General features: G+C 40.0%; 1 protein-coding gene across 4 annotated transcripts in view; it reads right to left on the reverse strand.

The window, feature by feature from the left end:
* Window positions 1–1,423: 1,423 nt before the first annotated feature.
* The window catches only part of LOC120545756 (sarcosine dehydrogenase, mitochondrial-like), a 40,911-nt gene continuing 22,965 nt past the window's right edge, over window positions 1,424–19,369 (reverse strand). For 3 of the 4 annotated variants that reach the window (XM_039780322.1, XM_039780320.1, XM_039780323.1), the window contains 10 exons: window positions 17,542–17,625; window positions 17,158–17,271; window positions 16,542–16,680; window positions 13,681–13,800; window positions 13,131–13,278; window positions 8,721–8,814; window positions 6,350–6,512; window positions 6,069–6,237; window positions 5,053–5,188; window positions 1,424–3,835 (listed from right to left, as the gene is read on the reverse strand). In XM_039780322.1, the coding sequence (XP_039636256.1) occupies window positions 3,707–3,835; window positions 5,053–5,188; window positions 6,069–6,237; window positions 6,350–6,512; window positions 8,721–8,814; window positions 13,131–13,278; window positions 13,681–13,800; window positions 16,542–16,680; window positions 17,158–17,271; window positions 17,542–17,625 (1,296 nt within the window). In that variant the 3' untranslated portion in view covers window positions 1,424–3,706. The remainder of the gene's footprint in view (window positions 3,836–5,052; window positions 5,189–6,068; window positions 6,238–6,349; window positions 6,513–8,720; window positions 8,815–13,130; window positions 13,279–13,680; window positions 13,801–16,541; window positions 16,681–17,157; window positions 17,272–17,541; window positions 17,626–19,369) is intronic. The other variant, XM_039780321.1, reaches the window with a different exon arrangement.

Genomic DNA, 19,369 nt, shown 5'->3' on the forward strand with positions numbered 1-19,369 from the left:
TTAACATTTCGTTTACAATTGTACTGGCCATTTTTTTAATATTTTAACTGGTCAAACAATTCTCTTAAGACATTTTGCATTTAAGAATCAACTTCACCTGCTTTCTACACACAGGCGGGCAAATAGAATTAATAATCAAATTCTATGTTAAGTGTCAAAACTAAAAAGACATTTTGTAGTTAGGTTGATATAGTTAACATGGTTATTACTGCACATACCTGCATTTAGGACATAAATCCGCTATCAAGGTACAGTACTAAACTGGTGATTTCTCTTTTTGCTGTTTAAGGGCCCATTCAGACCAAATAAAGCAATCTGCTGATTTTCTGCAGGGTTGTGCGGCGGTATGGGATTGTCACTGAAACAGCCCATTTGTGTGACGTCTTGTTGTGTTCTTTAAAAGGGATACGCCACGTTTGTTGAAATAGGGCTTATCACGGTCTCCCGTAGCGGTAGATAGGTGGGCCAATGCATTTTTTGTGCATGCATTGTTTTAGTCCGGTGCAACACCGGCAGCGCTGCCGCTAGTTAGCTTAGCGTAGTGAATGGAATCCTATGTTGCCAGTTAGCATGTTGTGAGTAAAAGTGAGCCAACAAAAGACAAAAAAAAAAAAAAAAAAACTAATTACTTGCACTGAGACAAAAAATGTGTTGGCCCACCTATCTACAGCCAGGGTAGACCGTGATAAGCCCTATTTCAACAAACGGTGGCGTATTCCTTTAAACCCAAACATATCGACTGGGCTTTGTTGTTTGGCAAACATTTAGCAGTTACACAAACTCCTGGACAGTTCAGTGCTTGCGTTTCAGGTTTTTAAACTTTCTTGTGGCAGCAATGTTTCCTGTTTTTCTTCACGGGACTCTCACACTGCCTCAAAACCAAACAAAAAATTCTGATCACCGGTTACATGATTGTCCACTGCAGCGTGACGTGGGGTTGTGTTTCTCCAACGTTGAGTCGGTCTCAACTTTTTGCACTACCCCCATTTGAAATGAATTGAAAGACCTCCATTTTTGCTGCACCGTCTGACTGCCGACGCAGACTTAAGTCACAGTTTTTCCTTTAAGACATTTTCATTTCAACAACCATGAGTTGTCAACAACAAAAACAGAAGCTACCTAGCTAGCAAACATGTTAGCAGTTTTAGTTTTTATACTGTACACACACACACACACACACACACACACACACACACACACACACACACACACACACACACACACACACACACACACACACACACACACACACACACACACACACACACACACACACACACACACACACACACACACACACACACACACACACACACACACACACAGAGTGTATACATGTAAATACACCATAAATTCTCAATGACTCAGTAAACCGTCAAATTAAGACCTGTCCCAAGGAACCTATAAGGACTTGGGTAGTTGATTCAGCATAATTTAAATTTTAATTACACAAATACTACAATACAGTCCTGCCATACTCCTGAATTAAGTTTATATTTTGAATTGAAAGTAAGTGGTAAGAGACCAAGGTGTTGTTTAATGTGCTGTTGCAGAATGCAGATAGTTCCCAGTAAAAGTACTCCATTACGCCCCCTGATTCACCTTAGCGTGAAGCAGATGTAAAGTATACAGCAAAACAACACTACATGAGAGCTCAAGGATGTCTGAATTGGCAGAGAAGTCGTATCAAGTAACAATGCATGAGTTACAAAAACAAAACTAAGATTTGAGTTTGCAGCAACAGAGCACAGCAACATAAACACTGTCTGCCTAAGATTTAGTGAAAGTGAACCTCTGTTTTTAGTCATTATTATAAGCACAAACATCAGTCACTGTAATCAGACTCAAACTGCCAGAAGGCCAGTGTATAGATTATCCTAATACATCATCACCTAACAGGATAAATCAGAAATGAAATATTACAGCACTACATCATAATATAATATAATGCACTATAAGGACAAAATCTGAATTTACGACTTCACTCTAATATTAGCTTACCTAATTATGGCTTACAGGGGTTAACTTTTTAGCGTAAGTACAAAATAATTGACAATTTACGGTACTTTCAACATGTATGCATCTTTATCGGTTTCTTTATAGCCCTATTATCAGTACTTTGGGTACAAAGGCAGCAGCTCTCTTTGCTTCATATAAAACATTACCATCATACCTATAATCACGGTAATAAATAGTCCTTAGGTTCCCGGTTATGCTGCTAGTTCTTTATAAAGATAGATTAAGATTTCCTGAGTTATCTTCTAGTGTTATAGACATTCTGAATTAGTTTGATTTTATTGTTGATTGTTTGAAAAGAGCAAAAATCGTACCGTTAAGTTTCTATGTCTAAAACTAAACATTGATAAAGATTCTGCTGTTATTTGAGTACTTAAGATCAATCCAGGAGACGCAGGCTTATTCAAAGTTAGCTGGATCAGAAATAGGTCTTTTTCAGTTTACCCAGTGTAAACTGTACTGGTAAAACATCTTTGATTACTGAAGATAATAAGATGAATTTGTCTTCATAGTGATACATGAGATCATTCACAAGAGAACAGTCTTACTCTCAAATCCAGAGCTGGTATAAAAATGTTAACAAAACATTTATACCAGAATTAAATCAGCACCTCTTTTAGATCTTGATACAGATTTTTAGACCATCTATAAAAGTTCCATCTCATCACAGATATAATCTTATATATTAAATTCTAATATAAAATGATGCATATTTAAGATGCATAGTATTTCACAGAGAGGTTTAGAGTAAAACAGCTGCACCTGCATGTAAAATAATCAGTTGCACCTAGGTTTGTTAAGGGTTGGAAAATTACTGTAAATTTCCAAAGGAAGTAAAGCTCGGGAATATTTGGAATTTAATATGAAAATCGAAACTTTAAATATTATTATTATTATTATTATATATATATTATTATTATATATACTTTAAAAGTATGGCCATGTGATTGAATTGTAATCTTTCACTGCATTCAGCAGCATCAACATCACATGTACGGATGATTTGCCAGCAAATGGGAATTACAAGTAAAGTAAAATTACAACTCTGCATGCACAGTGCATTCTCCCATCACATCTGCAGCCCACGCTGCTGCACTGTCTGAGCTAAAGGACTACATGCTTTCATCCAAGTCTGATTACATTACTGGGGTAAATATATTATTTATATTTTAGTTAACCGGCAGATAGCCTTAAAGCAAAGTACACTTTGGTAACTTGCTTACACCTTCTGCTAGTTTTTGCTAGCTAGCCGTTACCATGTGGAAAGCAGTTTGATGGAGCATGCTAATTCAGTAGTTTTCATGAATTTATTTCAATTCATTTTTCATTGCAAAACATTTCTTTTATAAATTAGTAAGTTATAAATCCCTGGGCTGGCACACAGCTCACATTGTCTGCCAGCAGCAAGCCACGCCCACCTTTGAGTGATCCAATCAAATACGAGGAACCTGATTTAAATCCCTTTTCCCTAATCAATAGATTATGTCTGCTTATGATATGGTAAAAGGTTTGTTTCTATCTGCATATGACAAGGTAAATACAGCCTGAGCAAACAATCCCTATATATCCATTTTAATACCGTTCCTATGGAAAGTTTCCATTTAATAGTCATTTTGAAACCCTAGTTGCTGTTCTCTCAGCCTCATTCTCTGACCAGTATGTTTTCTTCAGTTTCCACGTGTGGTCTTTCTCAAGCATAGATGCCCTTGATACGTTTATTCTCAGGGTCAAATGGAGATTTGAGGTGGGCCTTGGCCTCGTACGTCACTCCCATCCTCTCCAGGGTAAACTTCCCGCTCTTTATGAAATCTGCACTCACCTGATAAAAAAAAAGGAAGAGAGATCAGAGCATGAAAAGGAGAGAGTGGAGAGAATTTACATTTTGGGAGAAGATGAGAAGATGGAGATAGAAAATTAGATGACCAATTAATGCACACTTCTTGTGAAAATAGTGTCCCCAGCTGGCATAGCACTCCAGGAGTGACAATTTCACAGCGTTCATATCTGACAGAAGAGAAGGGCGCAGGAGTCATGAAACGCTGAATGCAATCCATTCACTCATGAGTCAATGTAAGCTCCCTTGTAACCCAGAGAGATCATTTTCACTGAATGACTCAACTGTGTTTGATTATCACTTGTCAAAAATGTATTTCCAAAGAATGTGTTTGAGGTCTAATTTATTCACATCTCCTCCACCTGATCTAACAACACAGGCGAGGGAGGTGTGGTTGGAGGCCAGCAGCAAGCCACGCCCACACTTGAGCAATCCAATCAAATATGAAGAACCCAATTTAAACCCCTCTGGTAACTATACCCTGCTCAGATATCACAAACAAAAATTGACTGCCAAGCTGCCCCATCTCCATGCACTGCAACCAGTCGACTACACGCCTCTTTCCTGTAAACACACACGCCAGTAATGAGACTAGAGCCCTGAGACCTGTCTGTGTGGTTACATGTGTAACACACAAACACAAGGACACACATGCTATCACACACATGTGCGCACCGTGTGTCTACTGATGACACCTTCATAGATACAGATCTCAAGACTCAGAAAGATTGTTTCATTTTTCCCGAATAAAAAATAAAAAAGCTTTTTGCCTTTGAGCACACCCCTTCAACCAATAACTTTTTGGGTCTCTCTTGCTGCTTCCATCATTCTGTTTGATTTTCCATCTGTTATTCTGTGTATTCTGTATTATCATCAAGAGAGCGAAACGCACACAAAAAAATCGGTATGCTGGCCAATAAAACTATATTCAGTGTATTTTTCAGTGTAAAGTGAGTCGGGGGACCAGCTCTCTGTCTGGTAGACTCATGCACCACACAAATACTGTACTTTGTTTTTCTGGTTAAGTGTAGGTATTCATTCTAAGTGATAGGAAAATGACATATGGAGTACCCAAGCAAATGAATAGAGACACAATTAGAACAGCAACCAGAAAACTGAACATAGTAAACACAGAACAATGAAAGAGATAAAGTGAGAGATAAAGGGTGTAGGTATAAGTGTTGTGTGTTTAAGGCCTTTACCACTCCTCCAGCAGGGTTGCGGATATATCCATATCCAATAGTTTTGTCAATAAAGAAGCCATATTCAGAACGCCGTAGGTGACCAACAGGAGTGCCGTTACGGAAAACGGCCTCTAGACCGAACATCGGTACTTTCCTGGTAGAGAGAGAGAGAAAGAGAAAGAGAGCAAGAAGGGTGTTTAACTACATTCAAACAAACACCACACATGCTCAGTTTCTTTCACACACTCACAAAATCCACTAATTTAATTGAAGTTGGACTTTTTTTAGTATATTTAATAAAATCTGTTCCTGTGCACAGTACCATGTGCACAAATCTGTCGGCTCTAAACTCATCAGACTTTGACTCCAACACAGCAGACCGACTACCTCCTGCAAACACAACTACAAACAACTACACACACTCGCACTAATCTCTCATCAAAGCAAATTGCTGTTGTGTGCTTGCATCTCCAGTATGTAAACTCATCAGGATTAGAGAAAAAAACTTTTTTTTAGTTCGACCATCATGCATTTTTGAGTGAGCATTCTTTTTTTTTTTTACTTTTTTTTAACATGTAAGGTTTGTAGACTTTCCTCAACTCATTCAAGGATGTATATTTTAAATGCTTTATATGTTTTTGCACAAAAAAACAGAAAAAAAACAACAAATGTTTTCAGTTAGGGCCTGTTTTTACTAAAAGAAAAATCTAGCGTGTAAAATGTCTAAAAAGAAAAAACAAAGGAGGGAAATTCAATAATATTCCACTACACTGCTTTTCCATCCTGTTACACAATATGTGTGGGGCTCAGGCATCTAAATCATAGACATAGTCTTTTTAAGTATTACATTTACTTCTACTGCACATTTGGTAAATGCATTAATATCAATGATTCTGTTCCTAAATTATTGTAGGTTATGGTTAGGAATGTAGGATGTATAAGTGGCTTCACTACACAAAGCTTAATTTTGTTTTGGTGCTAATCTAAAAATTTTATTAATTTCTTTCTGACTAATAATCGCAGGCTTTACTGACTCATCAATGGTAAAGCAGACGATACGCCTCCTCAGCCCCTCCTCCTTCTGTTTCTCCAGCCTATCACGGCCCTGGAACGGGATTGAGCTCTTCAGTTTGCAGGTGAAGCCGAGCCCCGACTCCAAGGGTGTGTCATCTGGGCGAAGGTCAGCGTGCCAATGTCTGTACCCTGATAAACAGGGGAAGAGAAATATATTAAAAATAAGAGGCATCAAAAGAAAGTTCTATCTGAGCTGGATTTGTATTTGAGAGTTTATTCATGACCTCTTATTCAAAGTTACCTTTCTCTATGCTGAGTGAGTCGATGGCCCTGTAGCCTGAGTTGATGATGCCGTGCTTTGCACCAGCAGCCATGACAGCATGGTAGACTGGAAGGCAAGAGTCTTTGGGAATGTGCAGCTCCCAGCCGAGCTCTCCGACAAATGACAGACGCATAGCTCGCACCTGGACGAGAGAGGGGAGGCTTAGAGAGATGGAGAGAGGCATGTAGAGGAGCAAGCTGCCATACTTGTTCTCACACACACACACACACACACACACACACACACACACACACACACACACACACACACACACACACACACACACACACACACACACACACACACACACACACACACACACACACACACACACACACACACACACACACACACATATTAACTGCAGTTTTTGTGTGCTGCTGCTGCAGAAAAGCAAGAAAACATCAGAAAATGATTGGAATACAACAGATGCAAGGATAAGATAAGGTGCACAAAAGGGAAACCACAATCTCTCTTTAGAAATGAAAGTCCAAAATGCTTTAAGTCCTGAGAGAAATTGATGGGGGTTACTGTAAGAGTTTAACATGACGGAGGAGGAGTGAAGGAGTGAGTGAGGGGACAGAGTCAGCGGAATAGAGACACCGTACAGGGAAGTAGGTAGAAAAAGGGCATGAGAGGCGGAAAGAGGGGAAAATATGATGAACAAGAAAATGTAGGCATACTGAAAGTAGACAAGGAGACGCTACGGATGAAAAACAAAACAAAAAAAAAGGGGAAAATATTTATTGCTAGTCTCATATATTCGTCTATTATGAATCTTGGGTATGAAAACGTTTTACCCAACACTTTTATTGTAGAGATTTTGGAAAATGTAGCAAGAACGGTGTTGAATAGGGCACAGCTTTCCAAAAGATACCATCTCAAAAACTTGTCTTTCAAACTGCAAACAACTGTAAACTAAAAAAAGTCTGGAAATCCCTGTACTGAACTGCTCAGCAGCTAATCCAGATCTTCCTGTATCTTTCAGGCCATTATAGTCACAATAGAAACACCCAGGTTGACAAATACCAGAATGTTAAGGATGCAAAATTATATATGTGGAAAGCTAAAGAACAAAAGAAAAGGAAACAAATTAGAAAATGTGGAAAGGAGTGAAAAAGGAAGAGAGAACTCTCCAACAGTTTCCCCAGTCAGTACTGTGACAGTCAGGCCATCTGGCCAGCCAGGGACCACCCTGGGACCCATATGTACCCCATGTTACTCTGGAGAGGACAGTACATGTCAGCCCACGCTTATTCACAACACACACTCCATGCATGCCTTTTGCACACTGTCACTCATACATTTACAAGGCACACATCAAATATGAACACAGAGCACAGACACAAGTACAAAAATGCATTTAAACATGAATTCATGACCTAACACGCATGCCAGCACACTCGCTTCAACTGGCAAGTTATGGGAGAGAGAGAGAGAGAGAGAGAGAGAGAGAGAGAGAGAGAGAGAGAGTGTGTCAATTGAGCTACTGTATGAGGGTAGCAGAGGGCAGAGAGTTAGAGAGAGAGCTCTGTTCTCGCAGCTGTGCCACCCGGGCGAGGCCAGCAACCAGCTAGAACACAGCACAAGCAACACACACACACACATGCACAAACACTTCTGCGGAGCTGTGAAAAGATGCTGACTGCAATCACCAGATAGTTGTATAATTCATGCAAGAGCAACCAAGACAGAGCCAGTGTGTGGACATATGTGTCACTGCATGAGTTGTTACAACAAGCTCTTCTTGATCTGAGGCCAGTAACGGTGTGGAGGTCAGACTGAGAGGCTGAGGCTACATTACCTTACAGCAGTATTGTTTGAAAACTGAATGAAAAATACAGCCAAGTAAAAAAATATATGATTTTCTCGGTGCTTGTAAACAATAGCGCATTAACTTTCTTTTAAGTTGTTAGACCTCAGGGGAAGAAATAGAACAAGATAGAAGGCAGAAAGAGTTAGAGAAAAATAAAAAAGGTGTGGACAGACTTGATATCCAAGTAAGTCACAAGGACGCCTTGAGACATGCCATCTGTCACACACACACACACACACACACACACCTTTGTTGACTGAACCTTTAAAATAATAAACCAGTTTTAGTCAACTGCCTGTGATTTGCATGAAAGTATTATTTAATTTACCTAGCACTGACAGGGTTATTTTGCAGCTAACAAATGTCCCACATCCAATTACTGTAGAAATTACTTCAGGCATCGAGAGTGTGTGTGTGTTTGTGTTTGTGTGTGTGTGTGTGTGTGTGTGTGTGTGTGTGTGTGTGTGTGTGTGTGTGTGTGTGTGTGTGTGTGTGTGTGTGTGTGTGTGTGTGTGTGTGTGTGTGTGTTCTCACCTGATGCCCTGCTGCGTTGACAACCTTGTGGGTAGAGAAGGGGAAAGCTTCATTGTTCAGGTCTGTGTCCAACACCTCCTGAAGCACCTCTCGACTGCACATGAAGAGAAAACACAGGAACAGTGTCAGTCAGTCAATATCATAGACTGTTAATATACAGTCTATGGTCAATATATTGTATTTTACACTTGCACCTGCAGCTGTGCAACTGGTGTGGTGAAAGATACTTAATCTGCATGCTTTTTAAATTATCAGATTTTATTTGACTAAAATCTGAAATATTTACAAAAAAACATTACTACAAAACTACATGATGTGCTTGTTATATTTGCTGTAGAAATGTACCATCTCTCCTCCCACAAACACACACACAATAAAATCAATATTACATAAAGATGAGTCAAAAGAAAAAAAAAAGGAGTAAGTTTAGCTTTTCTTGGTACTTGTGTTTTAGTGAGTGGGCAGGTATATGCCTTTTCTGGGAGGTATTTTTGTAACAATGTGGAAGGAAGCCAGGGTTGAAGATATTTGGGGAAGGGATTCAGGTTACGTGATTATGTGCTGCACTTGTTTGGGTGCATCTGTGTGGGTGTCATTTTTTCTAAAAAAAAACAAAACAAAAACAGTCAATGGGTGTATGGTCATAGGTGAATAGAACATTCTTGCATATATGCATGAATGTGCTAGTATGATGCACAGGCTCATATTTTCTTCAGGCTGCCCTCCAATTTCTGTCCTCCCTTAAGCAACGCTTTGCTCACTGAACTCCCAAGCTCAAGAGCAAGGCCAATCAGCTATATATAATCAGTGAACAACTGTGTGTGTGTGTGTGTGTGTGTCTCTGTCTTTCTGTCTGAGTACAGGCCATAGACTGTTAATATTTATGGACGGAGCATGTGTGACGTCACCCATTGGTTTGTGGAGATCTGCTATGAGTCGTTCAGTTTGCAGTTACAGGCGCAGCCATCCTGGTTGCGAATGTGGCGATTTTAGACGAGGGGGAGGAGTGAGGGAGGAGCCCTTAAACTCTACGTTATGTTACACACTTTTACTGGCAATCACATCATAGCCAAGCCCTAAAACACCCCGCTTTATCTGCAATTTTAAAATCAACGAGACCATAATTCAAAAAATTAACATCATTCTGTGTTGCAGAAGACTTAAAACTAGCGATTGAGACCATAAACTAATTATGAAAATGTTTACTGAGGTAATAAATCAAGTGAGAAGTGGGTCACTTTCTCATAGATTTCTACAGAAACCGACCTCTTTTTGCAGCCGCACGTGTCGCCCCCTGCTGGAATTCAGATAGAATGCAGGTTTAAGGCACTTCCGCATTTGCAGCACTTCGCCAAACCGGATGCGTTGTCCATTAATATTTACAGTCTATGGTACAGGCACAAGTGTGGTGATGGAGTTTTGAAACCACAAATTAGTTTTTTCTGTTTTAGCACTTACTGAGGCTCTCAGCTCTGTGGATCAGAGGACACACACACGCTCACTTTAAAAACTTTCAAACATTGGATGGTAGATTTTCTGCAATCCCTCATATGTGGCAGTAAAATAGGGAGGCGCTGAGAATCAATACAGATGCTAATCTTGTTTATATTATTGACACACACACACACACACACACACACACACACACACACACACACACACACACACACACACACACACACACACACACACACACAGGAAAACTCACTGAACTCCATAATCAACATGTATACTGTGTATATAATGAAACTCCCACATATATATTAGGCTACTGCTGAATCTTTGGTTTGATGTAAGCAATAAAAGCGAGAGTCATAGAACGATCTGAAAAAGGGGAAGAGGACACTGAGATAAGGCATTTAGCAAAAAGGGAGGACTGGAGAGAGGAGACTGAGAACAGGCCGGAAAACATCTACAGAGACATGAGGACTGAGCGAAAAGAAACTTAGGAGAACAGAAGATGACAAAAAGCCTCAAGGAGAAGAAATCGACACAGCCCACACAGACAACAGAGTGGCCTAACCCCGCTGCTGGTGAGAGGGAAGAACAAAGACGCAGGGTGGTGAGGTGGCGAGGAGGCGAGAGGGGAGGAAAAGATAGATGAGGAAATTCAGAGAATAAGAAGAAAAAGGTAAAATGTGACCTGGCTTGCTTTTCGAGTGAAGAACAAAAGGAAAAACTGTAGGAACCCATCCCATGTCCAAATGTGCAGTACCATTTTCCCCTGTGCAGTTCACGATTTCTCGTCCTGAGCAAAGTAATTAAAGTGACTATATGTAATAACTGTGTAATTTTTCATGTGATGATCATAAATGACCTATAACAGCAAACAAGCTAACAGTGAAAAGAACACTGTTTTTTATATAGTTTTTATTAATACCTTTTCCCGGGTCCAATTTTTCCCACAAAGTCACAAAATTATTTACCTACAGTAACACATTCTGACGGGTCACAGATTTCTTTGCAACACCGGAAAAAGCCTATGCAGCCAGGTAAAAGGTAGCAGGAGTTTTCTAAAAGCTCCATTGTGTAAATGTAGTTGATTCTTAGCAAAAAAACCTTTGTTCTTTCACAAATATGTGCTCATTCATGTGTAATTACTTCCACAACTAATCAAAGTATTCTCATATGCGTAGAATCTGCCATTCAGAATCCTTCAGAATACATACGAGCGAATCGCTCGAATGGTGGGAACCATGTTGCGCCTCCATCTTTAAAATGCATTAGCCAAAGAGGGACATACCTCCGCCTTTCGCGCTTTTACACTCAGTGACAGGGAGGGGGAGAAGATTTGAAAGCCTGTTGAAAATGGAGGATGGAGATACTAAGAGCTAATTTTGGTTTCATTGACATGATTGTTCATACTGCTCAGAGAAATATATTAAAAACACAAACCTCCGTTGCTTCTCTCCTAAACTGTAGACATTGCCTTACAATCTCGTACAATATACAGAATAATGATAGCACTGATACTTTACTAACATTAGCTTGCATATTTTGGGAACCTGATAGCTGATGTTAGCCATGAAATGGTACCAAAATAACGTAAAACTATTATTACACTGGAAGGAACACTCACGGACAAAGTCGTACTTCTTGGAATAATACGGCCACCGTATACGGCTCGGAATGGGAGGGGCTAGAAAGTAATATTCAGTTGGTTGTCATATACAATTTCACCGCTAGATGGGAGAAATTCTTACACAATGTAGCTTTTTTATTTTATTTTAGAAGTTTTAAAAGCTAAAAGGGAAAGTGAAAGTGAAAGACACTGGGCAAAAACCAGAGTCTCTCGGTGGGACTTTCAACAAATGGAGACAATTACGGGATTGTAAATCATTCAAAACCAGCACCCAAATTGGCCCTCGGGTATGTAATATGTCTATTTTATTCATAAAATAATGTCGGCTACTGACCTACAACCACATTGAACATTGTAAAGTTAAAGTACGTCCCGCTTCCATTTAGGACCCGTTTTTAATTCATTTTCAGTCCGTGTTTGTGTTGGCCTACTTTTTCTTTCCCTTGTCCCCCTGTACTTGAGTAAAGCGTCCTTGGGTTTCATAAAATGCGCTTTATTGATCCAAGTTATTATTATGTTGGTTGCTACAACAAATTCGTAATGCTTTGGCTCACGCTACTGACAGTCATGCCCGGTTTAGCTCACGATACATCCAAAGTAGTCTTAGTTACCGTATGCAACGCTTAAAATGCAACAATGCATCTGTAACATTCATCTATAGGACCTCCCGGTAACGCTAACTCTGTAATACAATGGGCAATACAGCACCGTAAAGAAAAGATCTTTACGGCAGCAGGTGTGGTAAAAACACTACCACTTTGGTCCAAAGCGTCCGCTAGAATCAACACAAACTGAAAGGTAACAAATAGCCACTTTAAAGTAATTCCACAAGACTGGAGTTAAAGGAAGAAAATCTATCACAACTTAATCCCAGGTTGTCCTTCTTCAGGGATCTAAAATCTGAAAGCTGCCAGTCTGTGTCATCGCCCTCCATCTGAGCCCTCCTGTGACACGTACCTGTCACAAAATACTGCATAGCTGCTAAACAGAGTTTTTTTTACATTTAGTCCTTGAAGGCCATCACTGAAGTGTTTACACTAGGGAGCCATCTTGGCAGACAGCGCAGGTGTAGAGATATAATTCTATAGGATTATCTTTTATTAATAATATCATGTTGAGCTTTTAGACTGAGAAAAGCAGTTTACAGTTGAGAGGCCCTAAATATTATCACCAGTCTTTTCTGTCTTTTTACCGTTTTCTTTTTACTTCTCCCCTCCTCCACTCTCTGCCTTTAGTCAATCCTTTTGCCCTTTTTCCTCACCTGAATATATAAATGTCTCTGCTCATTAATAGCCCTCCATCCCTTCCTCCCTCTTTTCTTCCCCTACCTTTTGGGTCCCTGGATGCTGATCATCCCCATGTCCTCAGAGTGGTCTGTCAGCTGGCAGTGGAAGCCTTGGTCCTGAAGAACTGTTCTGATGTGGTTCCAGTTGTGTTCTGCTACACCGCCTCCAATGGCCAGGTAGTATGCATCACCTGGAGCAAAGACGGGAAAGGAAAATAAATAAACAGTGATTAAGGGGAGTATGACAGAAACAGTGAGAGATGGAAAATCAGACAAATACAACAACTGACAGAAGAAGAACGGCAAATAAGATATGATAGCTACATCAAAATACAACAGAAGATAGAATGATACATAGAAGAATAAAACGATGAATGAAACAGATACACAGTATTAATAGATACCAGGAGACAGATCAATAAATAGAACAGAACGAGTCCAAAATAAGATACAACACAATGTCGGATATATCCAGCAACAGATACAATACGGTTAAAGTGAAAGAACACAACAGTGATGGAATGATAAAGAGAAGAATGGAAAAAGAGAGCAATAGATGTTTCACACACACACACACACACACACACACACACCCTCACCACTGGACTGTGGTGCCAGGGGCAGATTGGCAGCACCAGGCTCCAGTCTGCTCACTGTGAGGTCAGCCTCTGCCCCTCCTTTCTTATTCAGCATGCAGGTATACACAGTGGAGCCTGAAACACACAGATGAACAATTCATTCCCGTGGCAGACTTTGTAGGCCAATTTAAAGTGTGCAGTGCTTGGAAACATGCCGAGGGAAAACTGAATAAATAATGAACCCAAATTTGAGGTCAATCTTCTGTTTGTAACCGATTCTTTGTGAGTAATCCAGTTTGTGAGCTTTGTTGGTTTTGTGTGTGTGTGTGTGTGTGTGTGTGTGTGTGTGTGTGTGTGTGTGTGTGTGTGTGTGTGTGTGTGTGTGTGTGTGTGTGTGTGTGTGTGTGTGTTCTCCTGGCCCCCGTGTGTGAATAAGAATAGATTTTTAATAAAATCAAGTCTACTTACAGAACACTTCTTTCACAACTTGCTTTTAGGGGCAATAATTATAAATCTCTGCCTTCAACATGTGCAGAAGGTAGTCTTTTTTGTGAAACAGTTACCAAGGAAACGACAAAACCCCGTCAAAGCTGAGAACATCACTCAACAAACATATTCATTATGAGAACGTCATCAAAATGATTCCCTGATGAATGAAGTCTGTATCTAATTACGAGAAAAAAAAATAACATTCCCGTCATCTGTTGGCCAAAGGATTTCGTGACATGCTTATATGTGGCTGTCCCTTAGCCACATCTCATTTGAATGAATGATTGATGTTACAGTTTCATTCTGTCACTGATATTAAAGAAAAGTGTGTGCAAATGTGTACACTGAGCATAAGTCTGCCTGCTGAGAATTTAAATAATCTCGGACCACTGTAATTGCTGTAGGAGGGAACAGGGAGCAAGAAAGAGAGAGCGATAGACAAAGACATTGGGAAAGCAAGGTCAGATGATGCATAATCTAATATGTACATGAAAAAGCTTTTGGAAACTACCTTTGTATATGGGCTGAGATCTGGTTGTCATAATAAGTGGAGGATAATAAAGTGGAAGTAGATGTTAGCACACAATATCAATCAAACTCAAAATAAACTGAAAATAAACAGCAGCTGTGCAAGCTTCAATGGTTATTTCAACAATTTAGTGTTGCACTTCATTTCCAGTAGGTTTTTAATCCATCAAACAAGAGACAAACTAAACAAAAATGGTCAAAATTGATGCACCATAGGCTTAGATATCCTGACTGCCCAGGTATTCACTAGCAGTCCCTAGCATGAGTGAGCCTTTAACATTGCTGGATCTTACATGCTATAATTATAGCCTTCCACTTTGTCTATTTATAAAAACAGTTATAAACATTCAACATGTTTGATATGCTTTTTAATGACTCTTGTTGCATGACACCCACCTTATTACTTAAATCAGTGTTTGATCGTTGAATTGCATCTTTTGTGACCTATTGATTGTAAGATTGTGCAAGACTGCTTTGAATTATAATTATACTTATTATAAGTCTTTTCAAATGCTTGCGTTTTCATTTTCCTTGCAACAAGGATATCTTGACACCTATGTGATTAAATGATTAGGACATCACTGGTCATTTTGATATATATACACATCTCTCATTTCCTCCCTGTGGGTATATGCCTGAGGAAGACCTGCAATTGGTCGAAACTTCACTAATAAAATTAAAGGGAGCTGTGCTACCAGTGTGCTGATACTCCTAAATTTCCCATGATGCAACCAATAGCATCTTTCGGCTACACACTGGCTGTGTGGCGTGATCGTGTCAGCTGTGTGGCGTGTCCATTCATATTTCGTCTCCCATGTTAACAGGTTAGAGCGTGCACACTGCCTGCGTGACACGCACGTCTTAGGCGCCGCGCTGAAAAGTCTCTAGGTTTTGATATAAATGCAGATATAAATGTAATAAAAAATAGATTTTCTAATATTGCACTGGTCAACACAGAAGGAAATATTCTGTAGCCTATTTTGCCGTCAATACTGCAGACGTTGTCTTTGCTGTAATCAAATCTGTATATATTTATGTTTATGTTCATGGGAAACATACATGTGTACAGACAAGGCTAGCAGCAGCAGCGCTGCTTCAGACACGTTTCTGGTGTGTAAAGACATAGAAAAATCTATGCAGCTGACACGCAGCTGACACGCAACAGAAACGCCACGCAGCCAGTGTGTAACCGGCCTAAATATGAAAATTCTCTCTCTGAATTTCTGAGTCTCAAAGTTGGTAAATCTGCCAAATTCTGCTTTTGAGTGTCACGTAATTGGAGTTTGAAAACAGTTTCCCGTCTTTTTGGTTTAGTGCACAACTAGACGGGCCAAACTTTATTGTAAACCTAAATTAATAGGAGGGCCGGATCAAAATCTGTGAGGGGCCGGGTTCGGCCCGTGGGCCTTGAGTTTGACACGTGCGTTAGACCCTCCGTGCCTGGTTAGAGTCCACAATACCCTCACCTCCTATTTATCAACATGAAAACAGTTAGTGGATGAAGTAGGAATGTGGGCAAAGTGGAGAAAAATATATCCGGAGTATTTGGAGCTCTGCCCATTTTCACACCTGTCACTGCAGAAAGCAGGCACAGCTGTCGTTTAGCTGATTTTGAAAAGTTACAAAAAAAATACTTTAAGAGATAATATGCTGGCATTTAGTATTGGTGGTATTTGAGATTTTGTGGAAGCGTGGACTGTTTTGATTAAATGTTGGCACCTTGTTTAGTCCTCCTATCCATGTATCTGCCCTCTTCATTCTGTCAATCTTTTCTCCCATCGGTCTGTGTATGTGTGAGTGTGAGAGTGTGTGTGTATTTAAGTAAATGTGTGTGCATGTTCCTGCTGCAGCAGACTGACCTGGCTTCTTGTTGACATCAGCAGTGAACAGCCAATCAGCCGCCTTCTTGGCATCTGGTCCAGAGAGATAGAACTTTCCAAAGTAGGACATGTCAAAGACTGCCACACCGTGTCTACATGTGAGGCACTCATTCTTAATCTGCATTTAACAAAAAACACACACATCCAATTAATACAGACCTCGACTTTAAATAAAACATGACATTTCTAAGAAGACTGTATATATTTGGAGCCAGATACTTGAAGGAAACATTCATTACAATGGGTGTTGACATTAAGGTTGGTAATTCTCCCCTTGTGGTTTCTGAGCTGCTGTGTTAGTTTTGGTATGCACTTCATGCACCATAAACCTCACTGACTGTTCATTCATCACTCTCAGTTGTTCATGATTGTTATTTGTTGTTATCGTATTTCCCATGACAACATGCTGTGTGTTCCCTTTCCTCATGGGAGCCTTCAAAGTGTCCACACTCATCTGGCGACCATGAGTTTTTTTGGCCCATAGTTGTTTGACAAAACAGGAAGTTGCATTCATTTAATAACACTGAAAACACACATGCTCACACACTCACACACACACACACACACACACACACACTCACGCTTGGTTTCTTACCACGTCATGATGTGGAGGGAAGTCAAAGGTGTACTCTTTGCCCAGTAATACGTTATATTTGTAGTTCACATTCTTCTTAATGTCATAAGCCCCATAGTAATCATAGTCTTTAACCTTTGCAATAATACAGACAAACAAATGGTTAGAGGCTAATTAATCATCACTGTTTCCATGTACAGAGAAGGACAAAGCATTGGGCCAGAAACAGCGTCATCTATTATTGCCAGTTCCAACAGTCCCTATCCAGCAAGCCTTGTGGAGGAATTTGCATCTTAATTGTTGTCTTTTCAACTGCCTTTTGTCAATATGCAGGTGTAACTAAACCATTAGAGTGCACATGCTTGTGTATAGAATATGCATGGAGCGCAAGTGTGCATATCTCACAGGAGCGGGCCCGTCTTTGTTGAACCAGCCAGGTCTTTCCCAGCCATGTCTCTCCTGGAACACACAGCCCTGCTCCGTCAGCACCTAAGGCAAACAAAAGGGTAAAATCAGTACAGAAAGTTCACACAAATATAAATGTATTATACAGACATACATGTATTCTCATAGTTGGAAACTTCAATCTTCATATCAACAGAATTGAACACATCAATTGCCAGAGGAACCACAGCTGCTGAATCTCACTCAAGGGCATTTTGCTGTTTTTTAACAGCACCAATTGATTTTTTTGTGGCCAAATAGGGGCCGCCGGACAAGCTCAACATATAATTGAAATAATAATAATAAAAAATAATATTTTATCACCTTATGAAATTGTTATGGGGAACTTGCAAACAAACAGTTATGTGTTTACACATCGAGCAGAAACACAGCGTTGTGCAGCTGAGGAATGGTAGCCCAGTATTCACTTTACTTTTAACTCCGTTTTAGTCTCCGCCATCTCCTGAGAAAATGACCTTGCACTACAGCGGCTTAATGCTCCACTCTGTTCACCAGCTAGTCATTAACTCTAAACATATCTGCCGTATGTTTCTGGGCAAGTAGCGTACAGTGGGTTTATCAAGAGCGCTTTTGCTGAAAACAGCTGTCAGATGCAACTGGAATCGAGGTTGAGAGACTAAGCAAACCCCTTTCACATTACACACAGTCATTTGATCCACTGTTATTTAAAAACAACAATGATGTTGATGATGAAGTGCAACTTTTCACCCAGTATAATACAACATGATGGGCAACAAATTAACTGGCCTAGCCTACATATCAAATATTAATCTAAAATGGTAGGAAGTGATGTTCAAACAACTTTTTACCACAAAATGTTGCAAATATAGTACACTTGTTAATTCTTTATTTCTGACCACTGTTAAAATAAGATATTCCAGCGCTCCCCATCATCCTTGTTAGAATTGACAGTCGCCCACAGTTAGTAGGTATGTTCTGCTATGCTCTCCTCCTAGCAGGCAACCAGCGGTCTCTTGCCAAACCTTCCCACACCAAGCTATATTTACCATCTGTGCAACCGAGATGGAGAAAACGTGTGAGCAGCAGTTTCAGAGATGGCCTGTTTGTGCTCTGAAATAATCTTGTATTGCCTCCTAAAAGTAGACAGTCTCATTATTTTCACAGGGAAAACTTCCTTGGCTGATCAAACTCATTAAGCACCTCTTAGCCATAATGCATGGCTAGTGATAAGGAGAAAGCGCTAGTATCGTGAACAAAAGCTCATTTAAAAATAAAAATTAGACTGTTATTTCTTCTTCACTCTGCCACCCCTTTATTCATCTGAGACTCTCCAACAGTAGGAAGGCTAGTTGCTAGGTGATGGCCCTCGACGAGTGATTAGCAGGGGTCTAATGAGCTTGCAGCCGAGGGTTGGACCGACCCAGTCTCACAGGGACTGTGCTCTCCTTCGAGCTACAGTCTGTCTACCTGAGAGCAGTTATTTGTGTCTTTTCAGTGCTCTGTACTGTAGCTGGCTAGTATAAAATCTGGTGCCATAATTATCCCAAACATAACATGATAAAACCTGATCCTACACTTACAAGATACAAGTTATTGAGCCTTTGAAGTGTCAATCATCTTATATGTTTTACATTAGTTAAGTGACTTTAATTTTAAGTGCTATTGGTAATGATAATCCCTCAGGGAAAGTCAAGGCTATTTACATATTTATGGCTGAAGTCCCAAATTACAAGCAGTCTATAAATATTTGGGAAGAGAAAGTTTTGCACTGCACTGGAACATAGACGTGAAGCAAAATCTGGCCATG

This window comes from Perca fluviatilis, chromosome 17 (assembly GCF_010015445.1).
Source record: "Perca fluviatilis chromosome 17, GENO_Pfluv_1.0, whole genome shotgun sequence".
Classification (NCBI taxonomy): domain Eukaryota; kingdom Metazoa; phylum Chordata; class Actinopteri; order Perciformes; family Percidae; genus Perca; species Perca fluviatilis.